The 27,845-nt window shown below is 38.7% G+C and overlaps 1 protein-coding gene and 3 long non-coding RNA genes across 17 annotated transcripts in view; 3 read left to right on the top strand and 1 right to left on the bottom strand.

Annotated features, from left to right (window-relative positions):
* LOC127536905 (uncharacterized) overlaps positions 1–27,845 on the bottom strand; it is a 211,239-nt gene that overhangs the window by 73,210 nt on the left and 110,184 nt on the right. The window lies entirely within an intron of this gene.
* LOC127536912 (uncharacterized) lies at positions 17,237–22,988 on the top strand. Its single transcript, XR_007946125.1, has 3 exons — positions 17,237–18,001; positions 18,282–18,420; positions 22,822–22,988. It is a non-coding gene; the product is annotated as an uncharacterized LOC127536912 (long non-coding RNA).
* Positions 18,436–20,854, top strand: LOC127536917 (uncharacterized). The gene is made up of 3 exons (XR_007946131.1): positions 18,436–19,465; positions 19,551–19,662; positions 19,748–20,854. It is a non-coding gene; the product is annotated as an uncharacterized LOC127536917 (long non-coding RNA).
* Positions 23,512–27,845, top strand: part of LOC110972401 (melatonin receptor type 1B-B-like) — a 174,346-nt gene continuing 170,012 nt past the window's right edge. For 9 of the 13 annotated variants that reach the window (XR_007946107.1, XR_007946108.1, XR_007946106.1 and 6 more), the window contains exons 1-2: positions 23,512–23,969; positions 27,645–27,763. Coding sequence is in view for 4 of the 13 variants with exons in the window: in XM_051958348.1 (XP_051814308.1) it covers positions 23,930–23,969; positions 27,645–27,763 (159 nt within the window). In the remaining 9 variants the exon portion in view is untranslated. Of the gene's footprint in view, positions 23,970–27,382; positions 27,764–27,845 lie in introns of those variants that run through there. The other 4 variants (XR_007946112.1, XR_007946111.1, XR_007946110.1 and 1 more) reach the window with 2 other exon arrangements.

The following is a 27,845-nucleotide window of genomic DNA, read 5'->3' as shown; positions in this document are numbered from 1 at the left end:
AGTATTAGGGATTTTTCCTGCCAGTTCTGGTCCCACTTTTACAAAAAAAATCATTAAATTTATTCACTACTTCCTGGAGGTTATGATTATCCATATTCTCAATTTTGAAATACTCTGGGTATTCTTGTTTATTAGTGCCTTTATTTACTAATTCATTTAAAATTCCCCAAACTTTCTTTGGATTCTGTTTATTGTCTTCTAATTTCTGTTTATAATAAAGTTTCTTGTTAGTTCTTATAATACTCAACCCGGTCTCACAAGGATTCGTGAAACTATCACGTAAATTAATCTATGGTTACGTGCGCACCAACACGATTTCTCATATTTTACGTGTTGCTCACAACGAAATTCAAACCAATGTATTTCAAGCGGAGGACTTTTCATGCCACTCAGAACGTATTTCAAACGAATATTTTTAATGTAAACGCGTTGCGAATCAAAGCGGAGGACTTTTCATACCACTCAGAACGTATTTCAAACGAATATTTTCAATGTAAAAGCGTTGCGAATCCAACGCTATATTTTGCATTACATCGTCCCATACATATAATGTGATGCCTTTATTTTTGCTGCAGGATTTGGGTATTTGAGATTAAAAAACGTTAGTGTTTGTTTGTTTGCAAACGGGTTGGATTTTGTTTTCATATCTGAGTCTTAATCACACCTGAATAGAACGTTTAATTAATCAAATATTCCTCGTGTGTCATGTTTCTCCTCGGTCTGATTTAAGCGAGTTACGTAGGGCATTTTGAATCGGTATATTATATTTTTAATGTAAAAGCATTGCGAATCCAACGCTATATTTTGCATTCGCAGGGGCCGGCAATTAGATGTGGCTTCGGGCCAAAATTTGTGTAAACATTATTCGGCGGTTTGACCGACGGGCCGGTGCGCTGGTATTTATTAAATAATTTTGATGAGTGGGTATCCGATGCCTGTATAGCTCAGCACGTTAAGCAGGTGACTCATGTACAAGAGCTGGTCTCGGACGCGGGTTCGATTCCGGTTTGCTTTATTATAATATTTTGGAAGTTTTTCATACACAAATGCAGATTTCTAAACGGACTGCTGTAAAACTTTTTAACATGATTGAAGATATCAAACTCATGGACAACTCCTAACCCATTGGACATTCATGCGGACAGACTCCTGTTTCAATTAAAAAAAAAAAAAAAAAAAAAAAACGTGCAGCACTTCGGCACCTTTCTTCTTTGGTGGTGTCTGTGTAAAACAATGTCCAACATGCAAACAGCACACCTAGCGCCATGAAGCACAAAATGCAGGTGTAAATCAATGGGGTGCTGAACATAGTAATATTCATAGCGGAAATAATAGATAATAATAATAATGATAGGTAATAGAATATTCTGAAATTAAGCTCGACTGTAGACAGGTATTTTGCAAACACTGTGAACACACACACACACACACTAATATATGTTAGAGAAGCAGATAATGGCAGTAAAGTCAATTATTTTAATAATTTGAAGAGACAATATATGATTACGCTATATATACATATATAAACAAAATACTGACTAATGAACACATATTTCTATATAAAACTATATATATATATATATATATATATATATATATATATATATATATATAAAATATCATTTTCTGACATATCTTTTTAATATATATGTATGAATTATATTGATAGTCTATATGTGATTTATATAATAATTTTCTCTGATATATAACTTCTGTCTATTGTTTTATATAAAAATATGTGTTCATTAGTCAGTATTTTGTTTATATATGTGTATATAGCGTAATCATATATTGTCTCTTCAAATTATTAAAATAATTGACTTTGCTGCCATTATCCGCTTCTCTAACATATATTAGTGTGTGTGTTTACAGTGTTTGCAAAATACCTGTCTACAGTCGAGCTTAATATCAGAATATTCTATTACTGTTAATCCCACTATGAATATTAAAATACGCCGAACCATTTGTCCTGTATCATAGCTACATGTATGACGTTTGCAGCAAAAAAATTAAAAAACGCGTGAAAATCAGTTTAATATTCAGAGTTAAGATGGATTAAATGCGCTGTCAAACAGCGCTGAGTGGAGCGGATGACCGGACCAAGATGGCGGCCCCACCGCTCGTCAGCCCCAATAGGCAGTAGCGCTCGATGCGGCGTCTACTCTTTATTATGTCTATGGTGCTGAATGCTCTGGGAGCAAGTCTGCAGTGAAAACACTTTTGAAGGGGTCAAGGGTCACTAAATCAAGGTTCAAAGGTTCAAGGGTTCACTTTATTGTCGTATCATTCCACATTTGCACATGAAACAATATGAAATTTGACCCTGGTCCCAGTTTCAGCCATCAAAAAAATATAAAAACACTCTCATAAAGACAATATAAGTATAAAGAGACACACTAATATATACAAATCTGCAACATAGATATATGTGCAGTGAACCAACAGTTTGTGCAATATTTAGTAGGTAAATGAATAAAGAGCCTAGTCCAGTAGTGCAGTGTGTGTATGAATGTGTGTATGCTTGTGTGTGTATGTGGGGATGCGTGCATGCATGTGTATTTGCGGGGGAGAGGTGGTGATGATATGAAAACAGAGTCTACACAGACCTGTTCAGTAGCCCGACAGCTTCGCGGAAGAAGACTTCAAATGAAGGAGACATTTTGTGCAACAAGTATCATAAAAGTCATTCCCAGTGGAATTCAAGTCTGATATTGTGTGGGACTATTCAGAGCAGTCACATGAAGCACTGTATCTGTTTTCAAGGGTCTAGCCCCACGGGAACCCGCGTTTTTCAGCAGTGAGGCCTGCTAGCAGTGATGCAGCCTGAGGCCTTCAGACATGTAAAAAAAAATTCCTGCTCGGTCATTTTTGGGTCTAGTGACACCAAATCATACACGCTCCTAGTAGACCACCTCCTGACCTTGCATATTTTTTTTCAGAGAGTTTACTCAAAAGGGGCTCGATCATGGCCCTGTTTCTTACTCTACGGTTAACCCTTTAATGTCCAAATGCTTCAAAACGGGCTAAAAGGTCAAAATCTCGCACAATCCTAAACCAATTTGGACCAAACTGCACAGGTTCTATATACAGAGGCTAATGTGAACGCTCATGCACGTTTCAGACCTCCAGGGGCCCTGAAGAAGGAATGAGGGCCAAAAAAAAAACACGTTTTTTCATAAATGTCCCTCTTTTGCTCTCATTTCTCTTCTGTAACACTCAGAGAGCTGAAACCTGGGATCTGGTACCTCTGAAACATCTAAAATCTAAATCCACTAGAACTGTTTTGCTAGCCCCTCCCAAACCGGAAGTAGCTCCAGGAACGACCTAGAGACTTGTGCTTCAAATCAATTGTTTACCAAGGTCACCTGAATCACCCCTAAAAGTTTCAGCTCATTTGATGCAAAAATTACCGATTTGTGGGGCTTCATAGTCCAAAAATGTCAAACTTTGACCCTGCGCCAGGGGTCACAGGAAGGTCACAGAGACACCAAACCAGCACAGTTCAGCTCCAAATATAGCCTAGTATAACATACTAAAAGATCAGCCCCAGGGTCCCAGTAGAAAAATCTGACCAAGTGTTCATGTTTGAAAATCAGGTCTTGTCAGACTTTTAAACCCTGAGAGCCTTCTTGCCAGTGGAATTAGACCCTCACCCTCATTTTTTACCCAAACGGGACGAAATCTTAACCACAAGTACTAGGGCCCTCGGTGAGTCGGTATGTACAATTTCAGCCTCCTAGGTCAACAGGGGGCCAGATGGTACCTAATATTTGACTGAGTAGGTGTGTTCTCCATTCTCCAAACTTCAACATGGTACCATCTGGCCCCCTGTTGACCTAGGAGGCTGAAATTGTACATACCGACTCACCGAGGGCCCTAGTACTTGTGGTTAAGATTTTTAGCCCGTTTTGAAGCATTTGGACATTAAAGGGTTAACCGTAGAGTAAGAAACAGGGCCATGATCGAGCCCCTTTTGAGTAAACTCTCTGAAAAAAAATATGCAAGGTCAGGAGGTGGTCTACTAGGAGCGTGTACGATTTGGTGTCACTAGACCCAAAAATGACCGAGCAGGAATTTTTTTTACATGTCTGAAGGCCTCAGGCTGCATCACTGCTAGCAGGCCTCACTGCTGAAAAACGCGGGTTCCCGTGGGGCTAGACCCTTGAAAACAGATACAGTGCTTCATGTGACTGCTCTGAATAGTCCCACACAATATCAGACTTGAATTCCACTGGGAATGACTTTTATGATACTTGTTGCACAAAATGTCTCCTTCATTTGAAGTCTTCTTCCGCGAAGCTGTCGGGCTACTGAACAGGTCTGTGTAGACTCTGTTTTCATATCATCACCACCTCTCCCCCGCAAATACACATGCATGCACGCATCCCCACATACACACACAAGCATACACACATTCATACACACACTGCACTACTGGACTAGGCTCTTTATTCATTTACCTACTAAATATTGCACAAACTGTTGGTTCACTGCACATATATCTATGTTGCAGATTTGTATATATTAGTGTGTCTCTTTATACTTATATTGTCTTTATGAGAGTGTTTTTATATTTTTTTGATGGCTGAAACTGGGACCAGGGTCAAATTTCATATTGTTTCATGTGCAAATGTGGAATGATACGACAATAAAGTGAACCCTTGAACCTTTGAACCTTGATTTAGTGACCCTTGACCCCTTCAAAAGTGTTTTCACTGCAGACTTGCTCCCAGAGCATTCAGCACCATAGACATAATAAAGAGTAGACGCCGCATCGAGCGCTACTGCCTATTGGGGCTGACGAGCGGTGGGGCCGCCATCTTGGTCCGGTCATCCGCTCCACTCAGCGCTGTTTGACAGCGCATTTAATCCATCTTAACTCTGAATATTAAACTGATTTTCACGCGTTTTTTAATTTTTTTGCTGCAAACGTCATACATGTAGCTATGATACAGGACAAATGGTTCGGCGTATTTTAATATTCATAGTGGGATTAACAGTAATAGAATATTCTGATATTAAGCTCGACTGTAGACAGGTATTTTGCAAACACTGTAAACACACACACTAATATATGTTAGAGAAGCGGATAATGGCAGCAAAGTCAATTATTTTAATAATTTGAAGAGACAATATATGATTACGCTATATACACATATATAAACAAAATACTGACTAATGAACACATATTTTTATATAAAACAATAGACAGAAGTTATATATCAGAGAAAATTATTATATAAATCACATATAGACTATCAATATAATTCATACATATATATTAAAAAGATATGTCAGAAAATGATATTTTATATATATATATATATATATATATATATATATATATATATATATATATATAGTTTTATATAGAAATATGTGTTCATTAGTCAGTATTTTGTTTATATATGTATATATAGCGTAATCATATATTGTCTCTTCAAATTATTAAAATAATTGACTTTACTGCCATTATCTGCTTCTCTAACATATATTAGTGTGTGTGTGTGTGTTCACAGTGTTTGCAAAATACCTGTCTACAGTCGAGCTTAATTTCAGAATATTCTATTACCTATCATTATTATTATTATCTATTATTTCCGCTATGAATATTACTATGTTCAGCACCCCATTGATTTACACCTGCATTTTGTGCTTCATGGCGCTAGGTGTGCTGTTTGCATGTTGGACATTGTTTTACACAGACACCACCAAAGAAGAAAGGTGCCGAAGTGCTGCACGTTTTTTTTTTTTTTTTTTTTTTTAATTGAAACAGGAGTCTGTCCGCATGAATGTCCAATGGGTTAGGAGTTGTCCATGAGTTTGATATCTTCAATCATGTTAAAAAGTTTTACAGCAGTCCGTTTAGAAATCTGCATTTGTGTATGAAAAACTTCCAAAATATTATAATAAAGCAAACCGGAATCGAACCCGCGTCCGAGACCAGCTCTTGTACATGAGTCACCTGCTTAACGTGCTGAGCTATACCGGCATCGGATACCCACTCATCAAAATTATTTAATAAATACCAGCGCACCGGCCCGTCGGTCAAACCGCCGAATAATGTTTACACAAATTTTGGCCCGAAGCCACATCTAATTGCCGGCCCCTGCGAATGCAAAATATAGCGTTGGATTCGCAATGCTTTTACATTAAAAATATAATATACCGATTCAAAATACCCTACGTAACTCGCTTAAATCAGACCGAGGAGAAACATGACACACGAGGAATATTTGATTAATTAAACGTTCTATTCAGGTGTGATTAAGACTCAGATATGAAAACAAAATCCAACCCGTTTGCAAACAAACAAACACTAACGTTTTTTAATCTCAAATACCCAAATCCTGCAGCAAAAATAAAGGCATCACATTATATGTATGGGACGATGTAATGCAAAATATAGCGTTGGATTCGCAACGCTTTTACATTGAAAATATTCGTTTGAAATACGTTCTGAGTGGTATGAAAAGTCCTCCGCTTTGATTCGCAACGCGTTTACATTAAAAATATTCGTTTGAAATACGTTCTGAGTGGCATGAAAAGTCCTCCGCTTGAAATACATTGGTTTGAATTTCGTTGTGAGCAACACGTAAAATATGAGAAATCGTGTTGGTGCGCACGTAACCATAGATTAATTTACGTGATAGTTTCACGAATCCTTGTGAGACCGGGTTGTAATACTGGTTAATTTATTTTTATACGTCTTATATTTAATTTCTGATTCCTTTGTTCTTGATTTGATAAACTTTGCATACAGGTTGTTCTTCTTTTTGCAAGCCTTTTTTAAGCCTGTGGTTAACCATGGGCAATCTTTGTATCTATTCTTCTTCTTATCATTTATAATAGGACAGTATTTATTAAATAACATAATGAATATTTCTAAAAAGTTCTCATATGCACTGTCAACATTATCTTCATTGTACACTGAACTCCAGTCCTGTTCCAACAGGGCATTGAACAGCACATTAGTTGTTTGTTCAGTCTGTAAATGCTTCTGGCTAGCTATCTTGAATTTTGTTTTTTTCCTACATTTCCAATCTTTTATCATGAACACAGGTAAGTGGTCTGATATGTCACAGATCAGCAATCCATTTGTGCATCCATATTGAGTGTCATTGGTAAAAATATTATCGATTAAAGTAGCACTGCTGCTTGTTATTCTACTGGGTTTTGTAATAGACGGAAAAAAGCTCATACTATACATAATATTTAGGAAATCCTCTGTTTCTTGATGTTTTTCTGTATTAAGCAAATTGATGTTGAAGTCACCACAAATATAGTTTTACCAGTTATTTGCGAGAATGTCTGGATCATCCAATCATTAAAAGTCTTTATGTTAGCTCCCGATGTTCTGTACACACAACTTAAAATATATTTTTTATTTTCTATGGATAATTCAACTGATATACATTCTCGTACATTATTAATTGCCATTGACATTTCATCTAAAATTTTGAGTAGTATTATACATGTATCCCATGTATAATGCTACTCCTCCGTATATGTTATTTGTTCTGTTTACAAAATTTTCTACAGTACACATGATGTTATTGTTAAATTTCACACTACTGTAATGCTTGATTTGTTTTCTTACGGTAGTGACGACATTACTGTGAATTACTACAGTAGACCTTAGTCTGCTTTAAATTTTTACAGTATTGTGTTTACTACCGTGATATATACAGTATTTTGCAAATTACTGCCTATTATACAGTATTTTACTTTTTAAAAAATCACAGTAACTTATTTAACAGATACACAGTAACTTACTGTGAATTTCACAGTCATTTCTTACAGTGCAAGTAAATCCACCATTTTATTAAGTAACTTTTTAATGCAGTCAAAAAACCAACTCAAGTAATCCACTTTGAGTTTTCCAATAATTCAACGGAAAAGTCAAAACAAGGAAGTTATATTAATACTGTTCATTCAGAGAGCAACAAAGTAATCCAAATTAAGAATGGTGCCATTCAGTTAAAGAATGGAAGAATAAATGAAAAGAAGAGAAGAAGAAACCAACAGAGATTTCGCTGGCCTTTGCCGACTCATTTTTTCTCTGGGAGATGTGCTGTGCTGCAGTTTCTATTTGTCCATGAAATTCTGAACTCTGATGGGCAACAAGTGGCTTAGGACCGCGGTTAACTTTACTATTATGCCTGGGCAGGCTGACACACAGAGGATCCGGCCGATCACTGGCATAGCGGAGTAGTATGGTGATGCTACTCTGGAGGCCAGAAGTAGCGGGACTGACTCAACAAGAGCACAGAAAACTGAGCCATTTACTGGCTGGAGTGCTGACTGGTCATGGAGGTCAGATGAATGAACAGAACCCTACCTTATTTTTTAACATCCAATACAATATATTTTGACGATCGTCACAGGATGCATCCAAGTAAATTTCTAATATACACACGTGGACAAAATTGTTGGTACCCCTCAGTTAAAGAAGGAAAAACCCACAATTCTCACTGAAATCACTTGAAACTCACAAAAGTAACAATAAATAAAAATTTATTGAAAATTAAATAATCAAAATCAGCCATCACTTTTGAATTGTTGATTAACATAATTATTTAAAAAAACAAACTAATGAAATAGGGCTGGACAAAAATGATAGTACCCATAACTTAATATTTTGTTGCACAACCTTTTGAGGCAATCACTGCAATTAAACGATTTCTGTATTTGTCAATGAGCGTTCTGCAGCTGTCAACAGGTATTTTGGCCCACTCCTCATGAGCAAACAGCTCCAGTTGTCTCAGGTTTGATGGGTGTCTTCTCCAAATGGCATGTTTCAGCTCCTGCCACATATGTTCAATGGGATTCAGATCTGGGCTCATAGAAGGCCACTTTAGAATAGTCCAACGCTTTTCTCTCAGCCATTCTTGGGTGTTTTTGGCTGTGTGTTTTGGATCGTTGTCCTGTTGGAAGACCCATGACCTGCAACTGAGACCAAGCTTTCTGACACTAGGCAGCACATTTCTCTCCAGAATGCCTTGATAGTCTTCAGATTTCATCGTACCTTGCACACTTTCAAGACACCCTGTGCCAGATGCAGCAAAGCAGCCCCAAAACATTACTGAGCCTCCTCCATGTTTCACCGTAGGGACAGTGTTCTTTTCTTCGTATACTTGGTTTTTGAGTCTATGAACATAGAGTTGATGTGCCTTACCAAAAAGCTCCAGTTTGGTCTCATCTGTCCAAAGGACATTCTCCCAGAAACTTTGTGGCTTGTCAACATGCATTTTTGCAAATTCCAGTCTCGCGTTTTTATGAGTTTTTTTCAGCAGTGGTGTCCTCCTTGGTCGTCTCCCATGAAGTCCACTTTGGCTCAAACAACGACGAATGGTGCGATCTGACACTGATGTACCTTGGCCTTGGAGTTCACCTTTAATTTCTTTGGAGGTTGCTCTGGGCTCTTTGGATACAATTCCAACGATCCGTCTCTTCAATTTGTCATCAATTTTCCTCTTGCGGCCACGTCCAGGGAGGTTGGCTACTGTCCCGTGGGTCTTGAACTTCTGAATAATATGAGCCACTGTTGTCACAGGAACTTCAAGCTGTTTAGAGATGGTGTTATAGCCTTTACCTTTAAGATGTTTGTCTATAATTTTTTTTCGGATGTCCTGGGACAATTCTCTCCTTCGCTTTCTGTTGTCCATGTTCAGTGTGGTACACACCTTTTCACCAAACAGCAGGGTGACTACTTGTCTCCCTTTAAATAGGCAGACTGACTGATTATGAGTTTGGAAACACCTGTGATGTCAATTAAATGACACACCTGAGTTAATCATGTCACTCTGGTCAAATAGTTTTCAATCTAGAGGTACCATCATTTTTGTCCAGGCCTGTTTCATTAGTTTGTTTTTTTAAATAATTATGTTAATCAACAATTCAAAAGTAATGGCTGTTTTTGATTATTTAATTTTCAATAAATTTTTATTTATTGTTACTTTTGTGAGTTTCAAGTGATTTCAGTGAGAATTGTGGGTTTTTCCTTCTTTAACTGAGGGGTACCAACAATTTTGTCCACGTGTGTAAGTAAGAATGTAAGCATATACATTCAGTAGTAAGAAAAGTAAATCTTAGGAATTTTGTATGATGCCTTTTTATGGCTGTGACAGAGAGAAAGGACATGTCTGTGTCTTGCGTGTGCATCTTCCACAAACACTTCAGATGAAAAGTGTTCTTCAATGCTAGTCCAGATGACGTGGTATCACAGATTGAGTTCAGATTTGGGATCATCTGTCCATTGATGTTTGATTTCCTTCATTTTGGAATTCAAGCTTTTCAGTTAATTGTGGTATAGAAAATTTTGGGTGTCAGGGGAGAGAAAGGTAAGGAGGTCACCATGAAGAATGCTATCTCATCTTCTCCAGAGTTGTGGTTTTCTTCACAGTTGACACTCTATGATTCTTTATGGTTCTGGTGGAGATAGCAGATGTCATGTTGTCTCTGGATTCTCTGTGTGTTGCTTTGAAATGTTCTGCTCCTCAGATCACTATATAAAGTATAAGTTACCCATAATAAAGAGCTGTTAAAACTTTGATGCCAGAAATTTTTGCTGATGATGCTAATAAATACAGACATTTTACTGTTCAAAAAAATGAATTTGACTTTCTACACTTCAATTTTCATTAATCGAAACTCCCAGGAAGTTTGTGGATGGCTAGTGGGTTATTTTTATTAATACGAAAATAACAATATTTTGATGCAAAGATGTTTTCTTTTACATTTAAAGAACCATGCATGAATATTTTCAATTAAAATGGATAATAAAGAAGCAGGTAGATTACAGTAGCTGTGTTGTCAGTTAACCCTTTTAGGTGCCAGAGTTTTTTCAATAATCAATTTTGATATCATTTTTTCTAAAGGTTGTAACTTGAAAATGGTTGGAGATAAAGGCAAACTGTAAATGAGAAAAATCATCAGTATGACCCAAAGTTTGTGATGGGAGTAAATTCACTCATCTAAATTGCATACTATGAAGTCACCAAGCGGTGGACATATGGATTACATAACTTTATTGATGTTTATCGATCAAAATGGCATTGTTTGGCTCAGAAATTGTCAGATCCCTGTCTTCCAACAGGCTCATCAAAATGTCTGATCCACTTGTGAAACTCTTCCTCATCTGTCAAGCAAACCCAGCCATCATCATCGTCAGTTACGACAGGGCCGTGAACGCCACTGCAGCCTCCACCGTTATTATTAGTGCATTTTCTCCCACGTCTGCCACTATTTCCACGTTTTTTTCAACCCCCGCTATCCCCCTTACCAGAGCCCTAGAGATAGTAAGAGTTGCGACACTCCCATAGGGTGCCGTTGTACGCTTTCTTCCAGTCTACTTCCGGGTTGTGGAGGCTTGTTTAGTTCCTAGCACCGCTTCGACAGTGATAGCCACCGTTCATTTGCACTGCAGGTCGTTAAGTATATGTGGAGGTAAGTTGATGAAATCCCTACCTCTTTTGAATTGTCAACTGCCTATATTTTATCAGAGGCTCTTTATGATGCATATGCTGAGCTTTATTTGTATATATTTTTTATCTTGGTAGACGACCGAATTTCTGCTACTTTTTTTAGCTCGACTCTGCTGTTAGCTGTGAAGTTATTTCCAGGGATATATTGACGGATTAATTGTTAATGAGTCGCTACCTCTTTTTAATTTTAACGTCTTTATATTATATCAGAAGCCCTTTGTGGTGCATACATTTATCTGTATTTGTGAATATTGGCAGATGACCGACTTTCAGGCATTGCCATGTGCTTGTTAGCTCTTCTTTGAAAGCTACCTAGCTACATCGCTACCTCTTTTTAATTGTCAAGACTACATCCTTTATATGAGACCCTTTCTAATGCATAAACTTATACTTGTAAGTATTTAACAAATATATTTATTAATATCTATCGTATCTATCTATCCGCCAGTATCCCGAGAACCCTCACTGAAGACACGAAGACCCTCATTGTTTCTCCCATTGTCAATAAAACATACTATTTCATTCATCAAAGCATAATGAGTTGTTATTCTTGAATATATATTTTGTGTATGTCTTAAAATGGTTATAGTGAGTCAACTCCTGCCTCATCAGAAGTGGCTGGACACTATCTGCTGAATGGACTGTTACTCTGCTTTTCAATAACTCCCAGACTACGGGTAAGTGAATCAGAGAAATACAGACATTGTCTGGAAATACAATAATCCAGCTGGGCAAAAATTAACATCTTCAATCATCTTACATTTCTGTGTAAAAGTCGATTTTCCATGCTAACACGAATGTGAAACATTCCCTCCAAAACCCCCAAAGTGTCTTTAATATGTCACCTTACGGCTCAAAATGTAAAACTGACATTTACATACATACTCCAATGAATTAATAATCAAACAAGTACTTGGAGGTGTGATTTTATTCCTTTTTTACCGTGAAATCGCCGCTCTCAGTCCCATACAAGGAAATGACAGCGCTGCCTGTTTGGAACTACTCAGGCTTACATGAACCACGTGACTGCCCCGCTGCGAGAGCACGAGTGTCGCAACTCTTACTATCTCTAGAGCTCTGCCCCTCACCATTAGCAGTGTTTTGACCACCCCTGCTACACCCACCACGTCCCCTCCTGCCACCCCGTGAAGCAAAGCATCAGCTCCAGCATGTGTTACTTGTGGACTGTCAAGTCACACCAACCCGCTGCCGTTACGCACAGACGCAGCGTCACTTTCTCTCACTGGACGACTGAACATCTTCAGAATCTGAGTAAGCCATTATTTGTCAGCGTTGACCAGACCTCTCGATATGGTGCATTTTCTCGCTCTAAAATGCGCCGTCTTGCGCTCTGTTACGCTCCGACAACAAGTCTCGTCTCCTCGGTTTTCAAACTCTGTAAACTCCTAAACTTTGAATGAAAACATGCCCACAACTGATGCTCAGATTGAAGTTCCAGAAGTCTGCCTTCTCCTGGTATAAAGCAGTAACTGCATGAGGCACTATATTTGAAGCTGTGGCTTGTTATGTTCAGCAATGTTGCTTGTCGCAATATTGCGACTTTGGCGCTTAAAGGGTTAAGTCAGAAATACAGAGATTATTATGTGGGAAATAAACTTGCATCATTGACAAAAAATAAAACTAACAACAAGGATAATACTGCAGTTATGTTAATGAGAGACATAAAAGCTTTGAAATAACAACAATATACAGTTATGAAAAAAATTATTAGACCCACTTTGTATTCTTCAATTTCTTGTTCATTTCAATGCCTGGAATCACTAAAGGTTGAATAATACAATGAACACAACAAAAAATTCAGCTGATTACATAATACTTTGTCCTATTTGACATGCTTAAGCTTCATTGTATTCTTAGGGTATATAAGAGGCATAAGTAGCACTGTACATGCAAAGGCCGAGAGTGGTTCCCTGCTTAGAAGTTCCTGCAGAAGTTGTCAGCTATCACATAATGCCTAAAATGAAAATAATTATTTGAAGCCAAAAAAGGAACAACCTTGGCACTACTGGAAATTGGCATTAGTGAGAGACAGGTTGCAAAAAGCTGAAGATCTCCAAGACAGCCATTCATTACACCAAGAAAAAACAAGCTGAAAATGGTACTACCGAATTGGTATACCATGAACTCATCCATTCCTGTGTCAGGAATCGTCGTCAGACTTCCAGAGACAAGTCACATTTCTCAACAGTGGCTACTCATTTTTGAAATCTCAAAAATGAGTAGCCACTGTTGAGAAATGTGACTTGTTCGACAAGGACAGTTCAAAACCAACTTCTTGAAGCTGGTCTGAAGTCACACAGAGCAAGCCCAGTTACTCTTTGCTGGGGATCTTTGGACTGTTAATGATTGGACTAAGGTTCTCTTCAGTCATGATTACAATTTTCAGTTGATTTCCACTCCAGCCAACACACTGGTTAGGGGGAAACCCAGAGAAGCTACAAACCAGACTGTCTGTCCCTACAGTAAAACATGGGAGTGGATCAGTGATGATCTGGGCTTGTTTTAGTGTGGGTGAAACAGAGCAAATACAAGTGTGTGAAGGGCGAATCAACCAGGTCATGTACAGGACTACTCTTAAAAACAGTCTTCTTCCATCAGCTGGAAAACTCTTTCCTGCCCCCAATGACTGGATTTTCCTACAAGACAATTCCCCTTGCCACACAGCAGGATCAATTAAAGCCTGGATGGAGAACCAGAACACTGAAAGCATCCTTGGCCTTCTCAATCACCAGATCTAAATCCAATTGAAAACCTGTGGAAAATCATCAAACAATAAATGGAGAACCACAAGCCCAAGCAGAAAAGTGTCAGAAACTGGTGGAGAGCATGCCAAGACACATGGCTGCAGTCATCAGAAACAATGGTTATGCAATCAAATACAAGCTCCTGTGTGTATTGTGACTAAAACAGGCAGAAAAGAAAACATGGAATCCTAAAAGCGTTGTTTTTTGCCAGTACAATGTCATAGCTATTGATGTAAGAACTTAAGTGATTTTGGTTATTATCAAGAAAACCATGGAAAATGGACAGATATCAGCTCTAAAATTAAACTCTTAGGAGCTATTTTCATTATTATTTTTGTCCAAGCAAATGCACCTTTAGTTGTACCAGACAATAAAATGAGCAAGAAACTGAAGAAAACAAGGGCGATCTTATAATGTTTTTCATGACTGTAAATGCAAATGTACATCTGGAAAAGTTTCAAAGTAAAGGTACACCCTATCGAAACTCAAATTTTGGCATTTCCCACCATATGCACGCCAGTTCTTGGGTCACTATTTTTCAAAGTATTAAACCTAGAAAACAAGTTAATACACTGGGAAAACAGCGACATATTTGAGACTCGGAAACCACTTTAAAACTGCTGCAGCTGTGAAAAATTTTTATTTTGCGGTTCTGAAAGTTACAGATAACTAATAACTGTGAATATTTAACTAACTTAAAATTTTCTATACTGAAGTTGATTTTACTGAACTTCTCAAAAAACTCAATTTTAGAGAGTTTACTAAAACTAAAGCTTTCAGACATGCCCACATCCTGCAGGACGAACATGTCCGGGCATCATTCAAACACTGGCGCCTTCTTTGGTTGACTTGGTCTTCACAGAGAAGCTATAGACATGTAAGTAACCGTTTTCATTGCTCAAAAATAGGTTTTAGCCAAATGAACATGAGCCTGCTGAAATATTCAATCCTGACTTTAATGCAGAAGCATGGCTTTTCTTGTTTTCCCACTATGTTAGCCAGTATTGTAGGCCACAAGGTCAGTAATGTTGCTTAATGTGGTGGAGTGAAAAACAGCTGACGTTACAAAGTATATTTCGGAGACAAATGAGGTTTCTACTGTATATTATCCTCAAGTGTAGTCTTCATGATCGTTTTCTAGTAGGATTATAATTATTTTCATTCTGGTACTGCTACTGGTATGTATTTTTTTTACTGCTACTGTAGAAATTCACTGGTGTGAAGCAATCCAGCTCCGCAGAGAAAGGTGTGAAGTGAGCAAGCCCTCGTATTTAGGGGAGCCTGTGTATACTTAAAATTACGGGAATATGGAACTGCGGGAAAAATCTGAGTTTCCACAGACTCATTCCACTTCAGTCTTGTACTAGACCACTCCAGGAAGACCCCCACTCAATTTGAGGTCAATCTGATGTGCCATTTCAAAATAAAAGACCTCTAAAATCCACATATCTAGGAGCGTATTATGGCAAAATTATGATTGATATTGCAGGAAAACTCCTAGTTTCCACAGACTCATTCCACCTCAGTCTTGTACTAGACCACTCAAGGAAGACCCCACTCAGTTTGGGGTCAATCTGATGTGCCATTTCAAAATAAAATGCCTTTAAAATCCACATATCTAGGAGTGTATTATTGCAAATTATGATTAATATTACAGGAAAACCCCTAGTTTCCACAGACTCATTCCACTTCAGTCTTGTAGTAGACCACTCCAGGAAGACCCCCACTCAATTTGGGGTCAATCTGATGTAGCATTTCAAAATAAAATGCCTTTAAAATCTTCATATTTATAATATATTATTGCAAAATTATGATTCATATTGCAGGAAAACTCCTAGTTTCCACAGACTCATTCCACCTCAGTCTTGTAGTAGACCACTCCAGGAAGACCCCACTCAATTTAAGGTCAATCTGATGTGGCATTTCAAAAGAAAAGACCTCTAAATTCTTCATATCTATAGTATAGTATTGCAAAATTATGATTCATATTACAGAAAATCTGCGATCACATTTCTTAGCCAGCCACTCACAGGGCCAGGACAAAAGTTTTTTTCCTGCTTGTTGACAAGGTATGTAATTTCTGCTTTTGTCCTGGTCCTGTGAGTGGCTGGCTTAGAAATGTGATCGCCTTATTGAACTCTTTGTGTAAAATTATTAACTGCAATGAATTTGAGCAGTATACGGCAAAGCTGATTTTGAATTACATCATGTCAATTAAACACGAAAGACATAAAAGGAAACTAGCAGATTTCCGGTAAAATGAATCATAATTTTGCTATAATATACTGAAGGTCTGAAGATTTTAGAGGCCTTTTATTTTGAAATACTATCAAACTGACCCCAAATTGGGTGGGGGTATTCCTGTAGAGGTCCAGTACAGGACTGCAGTGGAATGAGTCTGTGGAAACTAGGAGTTTTCCTGCAATATCAATCATAATTTTTGCAATAATATATTATAGATATGAAGATTTTAAAGGCATTTTATTTTGAAATGGCACATCAGATTGACCCCAAATTGAGTGGGGGTCTTCCTGGAGTGGTCTACTACAAGACTAAGGTGGAATTAGTCTGTGGAAACTAGGAGTTTTCTTGCAATATGAATCATAATTTTGCAATAATATACTGTAGGTATGAAGATTTTAAAGGCATTTTATTTTGAAATGGCACATCAGATTGACCCCAAATTGAGTGGGGGTCTTCCTGGAGTAGTCTACTACAAGACTAAGGTGGATTTAGTCTGTGGAAACTAGGAGTTTTCTTGCAATATGAATCATAATTTTGCAATAATATACTGTAGGTATGAAGATTTTAAAGGCATTTTATTTTTGAAATGGCACATCAGATTGACCTCAAATTGAGTGGGGGTCTTCCTGGAGTGGTCTAGTACAAGACTGAAGTGGAATGAGTCTGTGGAAACGAGGAGTTTTCCCACAGTTCTATATTACCGTAATGTCAAGTATACACAGGCTTCCCTAAATACGAGGGCTTGCTCACTTCACACCTTTCTCGGCGGAGCTGGATTGCTTCACACCAGTAGAAATTCCAGCTAGCAGCTAGCTGTGCGCGGGGCTAATGCTAAAATCCCAGCTAATCATTAGCAGCGCTGTTTGTAGTTCTTGTTTGATTCTGTACTGATGACTATAGATTCGATTTCTAGGGCTCTGTTAAACACTGTTTTTGGAGCTCTGGATAGTGAAGATAATGCTAGCAGTGCATGGTAACTGGTGGCTTCAACCGGGAGCATTTCTTTTAAATCGCTGTGGCTGCAGAACGGTTGGTGTCTGAGCTCTGCGCACACACTCACAGACTTAGTACTTACTGCTGTTATGGCAAAGAAAATTACTAAACGGCAGATAAAAACAGCTCTCCCATGGATAGGGAACGGCAGGCATAGGTGATGTGGTCTGTGGAAATAGTTTTTTTTTATATTCTAATAATCTGAGATAATGGATGTCAGATTTGCATGACCTATTATCATTAAAATGTACACAGGCTTGAAATATTTTACTGCCCATCTGAGTAAAATAGAATATATAAAAGTATAATTTTTTAACCGAATTATTAAACTAATGAACTTTTCACAATATTATTATTTATTGAGATTCACTAGTAGACTTTTAATCCACTTGTTGGTAATATTTTTTTATCAGTTGTTTCTTTGCATTGAAATCCTTTTTGATGTTCTTCTTGCTTCTTCAGAAGACCTTCGGATCAGAGAAATACAACCCAGAAGCTCTGTGTCAACATCAGGTGCAGCAATTTATATCCTAAAGTAAATCAACCAGGTTAGAGGTTATTGCAGCACTTGGTTTTTGTATTATACTCTAATTTACACACAGATTTAAGGTGTTCATTCATCTCCTCAGCTCTTATGGATAGTCAGGTGAAGTTAAATAGGAAATTTTAAAGCTTTACAGGAAAACATAGGTTAAATAATTTTCAGCATTCTGCTGAACTGTTGCTACAAAGTGGGACTTTTGTTAAAACCTATACCCCCACAGTAATACCTATTTATTTTGTTCTGTGACAGATGGGATGGCCCTGTAAATTATAGTATTAGTTACATGATGGCCAAAACATACAGCTACAGAAGAATGGAAGTGGTTGTGCAGTCCCCAGGAGTGGCAGAATTTAAAGAAAGATGGCCTCCCCTCTTCGAACCATTCCAGGTAAATCATTTCTCATTTTACTGTTCCTGAACCTACACTTATTTTAAACAGTAATAATGATTGCATAAAACTCAAAGGCTGTGTTTACACCTCCTGAAAGTCCCAAACACCTGGGGCCTGTTTCACGAAGCAGGTTTATTGAAAACTCTGAGTTTGTTAACCCTGAAATGAGGGAAACTCAGAGTTTTCCGTTTCACGAAGCGAGGTAACTCAACCCTGAGACAGAGGGGTAACTCGAGCCAGTTTCACAAAGAGGGGTAACTTAAACTCTCGGTCAGTTACCGCAGTAACAGACTCTATAACTTTAACCTGGTCGCCAGCAGGTTTATCTCAGAAAACCTCGAGTTTCTCTCTGTCTCCGCCCTCTTTCAGCCACACACGCTGTTTCATTTCCTCATTCATTCAGTAAGTAAGCGAGCGAGTTTTGGTGTAGAACAGCTTTTATTAACGATCCAGTGGATAAAGGATCAGCATTACTGCACAGATAATTAAATATTCGTCAGTAGATTGTTATCAGTCCGAGCATAAATGTTCTCGCATTTCCGGACAATTATCTGTTTCAGTGGTACCGTTTCGTAATCGTTTCAAGTCCATACAACCTAATCCGTCCTTACATTTACATTACCAACCTTAGTCATGCTCTCACATCCAGCAGATATTGTGTGTTGCGCTGTGGTTCTTTGCAAATGGAAGTTTTTATATAATGTCAGCGATGCAGAGTAAGGCAATTGTATGGAGGACATTCAGAAAAGTGTTCCTGGCCCTGAAACGACTTTTACCATCTTTGTGGTTTTCCTGGACATAAACCTGTCAGAGCATCAAGGAGCAGTTCCACAGGATTGCAGGTGAATGATGTAGAGATCTGTTAAATTCGTTTTAAATCACATTTTGTTAATGACATTGTGCTGCAACCTCAGACTGGGATTAGTCATTTTAATTTCTTTTAGGATTTCCCAGTGTGATTGGCTGCATAGATGCACACACATCCCCATTACAACTCCCTCACATCATGAACAGGAAGTCCATTCACAGCATAAATGTCCAGGTAGGCTACAGGTAGACCGACTACTGTTTCTAAATGTTAAAGACTGCATCATAGTTAAATATCTGTCATTCTCTGCACTGTCCAGATCATATGTGATGCTGCATACAGCATTTCTAATGTGGAGGCCACGTGACCTGGGTCTGTTCATGACTCCAGGATTTATGGAGAGTCTAACCTGAGCAACAGACTGCAGCGTGGTCAGCAGCCTAAAGATTTTCACAATAGAATTCTCTTGTCTCTCTCTCCTTTAATATACTCTAATGTATCCACTATACATTACAGGAGAGTTTGATGGCCTTCTGCTGGGTGACAGGGGTTACCATGCCAACCCAGGCTGATGACCTCATACCCTGAGATGACCTCATACCCTGACCCTGAACCAGGCCCCCAACAGAACTTCAACCGGATTCACTGCAGGACCAGAGCCCGGGTGGAGATGACCATAGGCCTGCTGAAAGCCCGTTTCCAGCCCCTACGTCTCCTCAGGGTGACCCCTGAGAGGGCCTGTGATATTACTGTGGCATGTGTTGTGCTTCATAATATTACCACTATTAGAGGAGAGCAACACCCTGCCCTACAAACTGAAGACCCAGATGATGACCCCATCCACCTGCAGCTATCCAGGACAGCAGAGCAGTCAGAGACACCATGCAATAATCACTTGAGAGTTTAAGTCACCATCATCACCACCACAGCAAATAAAGACACGATACACATTTCATTTGGTCTTCTTTATTTCTTACAAATAAAAGAGATAGTTCAGTTAATGTTCCAGTAGTTAACATAATTCACCTGTAACCATCACCCTCCTCTAACTTGTTCACCAGTATTTCAATTTCCAGATCTGCCCTCCTAATCTGTTTTTTGGATTTTTCTCAGCAAATGCAGTTTGTAAATCTGTTTTACTGATAACTGGGAATACATAGAGGACATTAAATTATACAGTTGCACATGAATTCCATGGAATGAACCTCTGGTGTTTCCTGAACATCCATCTCACTGTGTCAGTCTGTGCAGTGGAAGTTGAGGAACCATCCTGCTGCTGTCCAGCCATGCTCTGTTAAAGAGGATGAGAATGTGCAATACTTCAGTGTAGGTTAAATGTCACACTCTATATTCCACCCAAAATGTGAATGGGAAGAGAACTATCAGTAACTTACCTCTATATGCCTTTCTGGATCCCCCTCTGTAAAGGCAGTAGACACAGTTTCATCCTCTTCATCCTAGATCAGTGACATGTTTCAGTACACTTAAACTACCATTTGGATAAATCTTTGGAGTGTTGTCTACTTACAATTACAAGGTCTGTTGTGGTGTGAAGGGGCGAAAAGACAAAAAAGACACAAAAGAGAACTAAATAATCATATATATATATATATATATATATATATATATGACCTTTTATACCACCGTTTTACAGGCATCTGCTTTCTTTCTGTTGGCTGAGCAGAAGTCTATGTTTGTTAAAATAGGCTTAATTATTTAACAGGACATGATATGGATGCAGACATTTAGTCTATGTGTGGATAAAACAACTGCACAGTCAAACAGCCACTTAATATTTAGGCTACTTTACAATGTAAAACATGATCAACATGAAGTACCTCCATGAGATAATGCTGAGGTCTGACCTGTTTGAACAATGTTTTTATATTTCATCTTAAGCTGCTGTCACGTGCGCTTCTCCCCCGTGGGATTTCACCTAAATGAAATAACTTACTAGGCTACCATTCAGACAGTTATTCCCTGTAATATTATTACGATTACAAAGGACTACATTTAAACTTACGCATTGACCCGGGCTGCAGTGTTCTCCACGCCATCTCCCTCTCTTTTGCAGCTGCAGCGGTGTTGCACTTCTTTCTAAAAACGTGTTCAAACTCGCAATATGAGTGCGTTAAAAACTTCCAGTTCAAAAACGCAGCCTTTCGCTTCCCCGTTTCCATGGTGACTCGTCGAATCGGGGTTCCATTGATGCTGTCTTTTCAGAGTTGCGGTGCACGCGCTTAACTCCGAGTGAAACTACTCTGAGTTAATTAAACCAACTCAAATCAGCCGTTGTGAAACCGAAAACTCAGAGTTTTCTATCTCAGTGTAGATCAACTCAGAGTTGAGAATTAAACTCAGCCCAGAGGAAAATTTTACTGCTCAAAGCTTGCTCTTCTACAGCTCAGGAGACAAATTTGAGATTCTCATGTCAGCCTCATTTTAGTTTCTATTTTGTCTAAAGGTTTCTCATATGTTTCTCCTAAAATTCACTGGGAGAAATAGGTGAGACAGGATAATTAGAGGGAGTCATACTTGAGACTTGTGGGAGATACCTTGCTAATCTCAATACAGTGTGTTTAATGGCTCCTTTATTTCTCCTCTGGAAAAGAAAATGAACAATAGTGGAGCTCCTGCGGAGCAATATGTGAGACTCACTCACAGCTCCACGACAGACTCGGAATCAAACCCCGGCCTTCTGGGTGTGAGACAGTCACTCTACCCACTGAGCTATGCCACCCTATGCATATATTAATCTGCACACACACACCTTATAAATGCTGCAACAAATAAGAAGTTGCCAGGATACAGCCTAAACATCTTGAGGCACTTATAATAATATATGGTGACTTCAATCATGTCACCCTCTCCTCCCACTTGACTGGATTTATCATTCTAAACAACACGGATCATCCACTCATAATATCGTGATGGGCCTCTCTCTGGACTGCAGGACGGAAAGATATAGAAGATCTTTGTACCCACAGTGATCAGGCTTTATAATTCTATAGCAAATAGTAGATGAGCTGACAGACAAATGAATTTCCCTTTTGGGATGAATAAAGTAATCTGAATCTTTATTAATTAATTTAAAAAAATATCATGTGGATTACAATAAAGTCAACATGCTAGATGATTAAAAACAACCAAAACGTTGACCTGAATCTGAGAATTCAGTGAGCGCTTGTGGAGATCTCTTCATTTGTTCTCTCTGAGCTTAGTATGAGATGCATGAACTGAAGCTGGGATGAGAATAGATTGAGTTCTTAGAGAGAGCTCTCTGATTTCTCTGCCTGAGATCACAAAGAGACACAAAAGTTGAGAAACTCTGAGAATTATATGAGAGCTTGTTGAGATCTCTTCTGAAACTTTAAAGGAGACTGAACTGAGATTTAGTGCATCTTATTGCTCAGGAGAAAAAAATGAGACACAGGAGAAATAAGCCTTAGTCTCAGTTTGGTGTCACACAGATCTCAAAGTTGTCTAGGAGAAGTAAATGAAACATTTTTGAGATCTCTTTTTGAATTTTCTTTTCCTCTGGGAGAGTTTCTTGAACCTGCTTCGTGAAACAGGCCCCTGCTGTCTTTCAGATCAGTGAAGAGTTTCGTAGGTGCACTGCAGTTCCACTACAGTTCCACTACAGTCAACATTGATGTCCCAGCTGGACAGGTACACTCCAAAGCTCCGGCAGCTGTTCGATACAATGGGAGGAGCAGAGGGTCAGCACATCAAGAACATGCTGATGGAACTGCAGATAAGGCAAGAGGGGTTTATTAAGCCCCAAAACATACAACCACACTGAAATCTCAAAACTACTCAGACATGATGGGGTTTACTTTCCACATGACAGTAAGTTTAGTTTCTGTTTTGTTGGTTTATTTTTGTTTATTGTAGGTTGTATGTTCCTTGTTTCCCATCCTCCTCGTCTCCCATCCCTCCTGCTCCCCCTCCATCTTCCCCTCCCTCTACCTCTTTACCTCTATCTTTCTACCTCTCTACCTCTTCTGTCCCTCTCAACCTGCCCGGTCAGCAGGCAGATGGGTCCCCCACATAAAGAGCCAGGTTCTAGTTGAGGTTTTTTTCCCTGTTAAAGGGGTGTTTTCCTTGCCACTGTCACTTTAGGGCTGCTCTGGGGGTCAGGCATATGGGTTCTGTAAAGTGTCTTGAGACAATTTGACTGTTAATTGGTGCTATATAAATAAAATTGAATTGAATTTATTATTTCAAAAAAATGAGACATTTCATCCTAACTGTGTTCTCTTTGTATGTCACACAGGGAACAACAGAGACAAATATACACGAGGAACTGAAAACTCAAAGGTTGAGAATCTACACTTGCCAGGAGCAAGATGCTGCTGGTATTCTCATCGAGGATGTCCCAGTGCTTCCTGGTCTTGAAACTCCAGCAAGAGCATGCTGCCTACTCCTCGGATTAACATATGCCCTAAATCTGGAATATACACCCAAACTCTCAGACATTTGAGGTCTTCTAAAGACTTTGTTTTACTGGACTTGCTGCGGCCAAAACCAACAGAAAGCTTCTTGCCTAAGCTGGTCCACCATGAACAGTTTTAGCTCCTGTTCAACAACGTCATACCTGGGTTTCAAAGACAGCTGTGGAGCTTAATGGAGTGCACCCACCAACAAGTCAATTGTTCTTTTGTTAATTGTCCTTGTAGGCAGATGTAGGTGGAGTTTATGACAAATGTTTTCACTGTGAAGATTTTATCAGCTGCAGGTCAGAATTTGTATTCTGTAAATTGTTGAAGTGTTCTAATATGAATCTTAAAATCAAAAACTTTGTTTTGTTATCGTATCCTTGGGCAGGCATAGTATATATATGGCTGAAGTTTTCGTAATAAATTCAAATGAAAGAGTCGATAAATTTATATGCTAAAAACACTGTTCTGTTCAGTACTTGAAGATCAGGTCACAGTTTACTTTGATCTATTTTAGTTTTAAAAACGAAAATTGTAAAGCCGCATGGGCCCATATTCGGCCCGCTGGGGCCCGCTGAAGTTTAACGGCAAAAGCATTTTTAGCTGCAAATGCGATGATAGAAACACTATACATCCATGGAAAGCTTAGATTCTCATGAATCCGCCGGTATAAACCACTTTCAGATGTGATTACCACAGTGGGTAATATAAACACATTTCTCCAACAAACAACAAAAATTTAAAGGGACAAATAAAGGGCATAACTCACCTTTGGACGCTCTATTACTGGTCAACGATGAAAACAATCCACAAAAACTGGCCATAATCCAAGCGTAGTCATCCAGACAATACTAGCAAGTATAATATTTTGTCCAAAACATGTCTTGAAATAAGTAAATTATCCACAAATACGCACGCGGCGCATGGTGGCGCTGTGCGTTCCATAATTCACTGAATTATGCCCATAATTTTATTCACCGTGCACAGATCCATGTGCTCTAGGACTCAAAATGGCGACTGAAGTCTAAGCTTTCGATTCCAACCGCATTTCAACCAATCAAGTGACTCATCGCTGCCTCCGAAGCCTAAACAGCCAACCGTTGCCGAGACTGATGGATCTGGTGACCCTCATCTCATCAGTAAATTCTGAGCAAATCACGTCGGAGGAAACGTTTGACTGACAGGACTGATAGCCAATGAGCTTGCTGAATAGCCGAGAGGCCGCTTTTAGCAGGCCTGTGTGATTTTTCACACCTCCTGCTGCGCGCAGGAGCTGCAGCTTTTCTCTGTCTCCGTCTGTGCCTCTGATTCAGATCAAGATCCACACTGAAGCTTATCTGAAGTGATTTTTTGAGTTCTTTATGAGTTTTTGGAGTGACAATAATTTGAAAACAGGCTGATAAACGAACATATACCATTTTTGCCCAGGGTGTGCAGAGGGTGTCCAAAATTGACAGCGCCAGGGCATATTAGTACAAAAACATGTGTGAAACACTCATTTCTTGTAGTATTGCTCTGAAATTTTGTCCTGAACTATGTAAGACCCCAGGCTGTTGCCTTTTTGTGTTTCAAGCTGTCACAGTTCTGCCACACTAATTTTCAGGTGTTTTATTAGGGAAAAATCTAGGCGAGAATAAAATTCATCCTAATTCAGTGTGTTCCAACATAAATAACTCTGTGTCAGTAGCACCTAGAGTAATTCTGACTGCACTGGGTGAAAATTCAGGTTGTCAGTTTTCAAAGGAGACCCCAACCATGCCTGTACTCCAAACAGTTCAAGAACAGCATTCAATTTACTTTCTGTACATCTTCAGTAGAAATTTCAGGCGAAAATTGACCGAAGCTTATAGGGTTAAACAGTTAACAACTGTGAAGTTGAAGAAAATGCTTTTGATTAATAAATGTTGGACACAAATACGTTTCTTTCTTCAATTTACCAGATTTTATTGTTTTTTTCATACTAATTTTATAAAGTAATTTAGACTTTCAAAACATGCAAAATAATTTTTTAAAATCAATAAGATTGAGTGTATGACATCATCTTTCTTTAATTTATTAAGTATGATGTCGTTAATAACTGACTGTTTTTTAAGTTAGTTAAACTCAATTTTTTGGCTTTTTCGTCAAGGCTACAGTGCCTATCATAAGTATTCACCCCCTTTGATGTTTTACCCTTTTATTGCTTTCATAAATCAATCATGGTCAATAAAATTTAGCTTTTATAACAAAAAAATATTGGAAAAAACTCTTTAATGTCAAAGTGAAAACAGATTTCTATAAAGTAATCTTAATGAAAGAAAATTATATAAATAAAAATAATTGTTTGCATAATTATTCACCCCCTTATTAATTTAATGGTCTAATTCAATAGAGGTCCATCAAATTGTTGCCAGTAGTCTCACAATTAGTGAAATGAAGATCACCTGAGTGGTGTGGGTGTGTTTTAAGTGATTGAGTTGTAAAACACCTTTGTCTGAAGGGTCCAGAGATCGGTTGATCAGTATTCCTGGCTACCATTACACCATGAAGACAGAAGAACACTCTAAGCAACTCAGGGAAAGGGTTATTGAGAAGTACAATTCAGGGGACGGTTACAAAAAAATTTCCAAGGCACTGAACATCCCCCGTGAAATCAATTATCAAGAAATGGAAGGAATATGGCACTTGTGTGAATCTGCCTAGACCGCCCTCATAAACTGAGTGACCGTGCAAGAAGGAGACTAGTGAGAGAAGCCACCAAGACCCCTACAACTACTCTGAAGGAGTTACAAGCTTCAGCTGTTGAGATGGGAGCGACTGTGCATGTAGCAACTGCTGCCCGGGTTCTTCACAGGTCAAAGCTTTATGGAAGAGTGGCAATGAGAAAGCCACTGTTGATGAAAAGTCATATTAGATCTCGACTAGAGTTTGCCAAAAAGCACGTGGAAGACTCCATGGTCAAGTGGAAGAAGATTCTTTGGTCTGATGAGACCAAAATTGAGCTTTTTGGCCATCAGACAAGACGTCATGTTTGGCGGAAACCAAACACTGCACATCACCAAAAACACACCATCCCCACTGTGAAGCATGGTGGTGGCAGCATCATGCTGTGGGGATGTTTCTCAGCAACAGGACCTGGAAGGCTTGTAAAGATAGAGGGCAGAATGAATGCTGCAAAATACACTGAAATCCTGGGGGACAATCTTTTTCCGTCTGCAAGAGAACTACATCTTGGGACAAGATTTATTTTCCAGCAAGACAATGATCCAAAACATACTGCAAAAGCTACACAGGAATGGTTAAAAAGAACCAGGTAAATGTTCTGGAGTGGCCGAGTCAAAGCCCAGACCTCAATCTTATAGAGAATTTGTGGCTGGACTTGAAAAGGGCTGTTCATGCCCGATACCCACTTAACCTGACAGAGCTTGAGCAGTTTTGCAAAGAAGAATGGAGCAAAATTGCAGTGGGAAGATGTGCAAGACTGATTGAGACCTATCCACACAGACTCACTGCTGTGATTGCAGCCAAAGGTGCATCTACTAAATACTGACTTGAAGGGGGTGAAAAATTATGCAAACAATTATTTTCATTTATATAATTTTCTTTCATTAACATTAGAAATCTGTTTTCACTTTGACATTAAAGAGTTTTTTCCAATTTTTTTTTGTTAATAAAGCTAAATTTTATTGACCATGATTGTGGTTATGAAAGCAATAAAAGGGTAAAACATCAAATGGGGTGAATACTTATGATAGGCACTACTGAAAAGTGCTTGGAAAATATTGCCTCATTTTTTTGAGTAGGATCTAAGCAACAGTTTTTACAGTGTATGCAAGCCACCAAAATGTTTTTTTTTCACTATGACAAACCCTTATTTAATTTCACGCTATTAACCACAAAGTGACTTTGAAACCACTGAATTTCAAAGTCATGAGAATTACAGTTTTAACCTCAGCCTCACAAGACTCTGTTTCCTCTCCTTCTGTCCTTTACAGGAAATGTGTTTGTGGTGAGCCTGGCATTTGCTGACTTGGTGGTTGCGTTCTACCCCTACCCGCTGGTGTTGTATGCTATCTTCCATGATGGCTGGTCTCTGGGTGAGACCAACTGCAAGGTGAGCCATGGCTGCATATCAGAGTGATGACTTGGTTTTGAGGCATTGGTAATTTAACCATATATCCCCTCAGCAAGAATGA

This window comes from Acanthochromis polyacanthus, chromosome 13, assembly GCF_021347895.1.
Source record: "Acanthochromis polyacanthus isolate Apoly-LR-REF ecotype Palm Island chromosome 13, KAUST_Apoly_ChrSc, whole genome shotgun sequence".
Lineage (NCBI taxonomy): Eukaryota > Metazoa > Chordata > Actinopteri > Pomacentridae > Acanthochromis > Acanthochromis polyacanthus.
The sequence above is the reverse complement of the archived record's forward strand: the minus strand, read 5'-3'. Positions and strand labels throughout refer to the sequence as shown.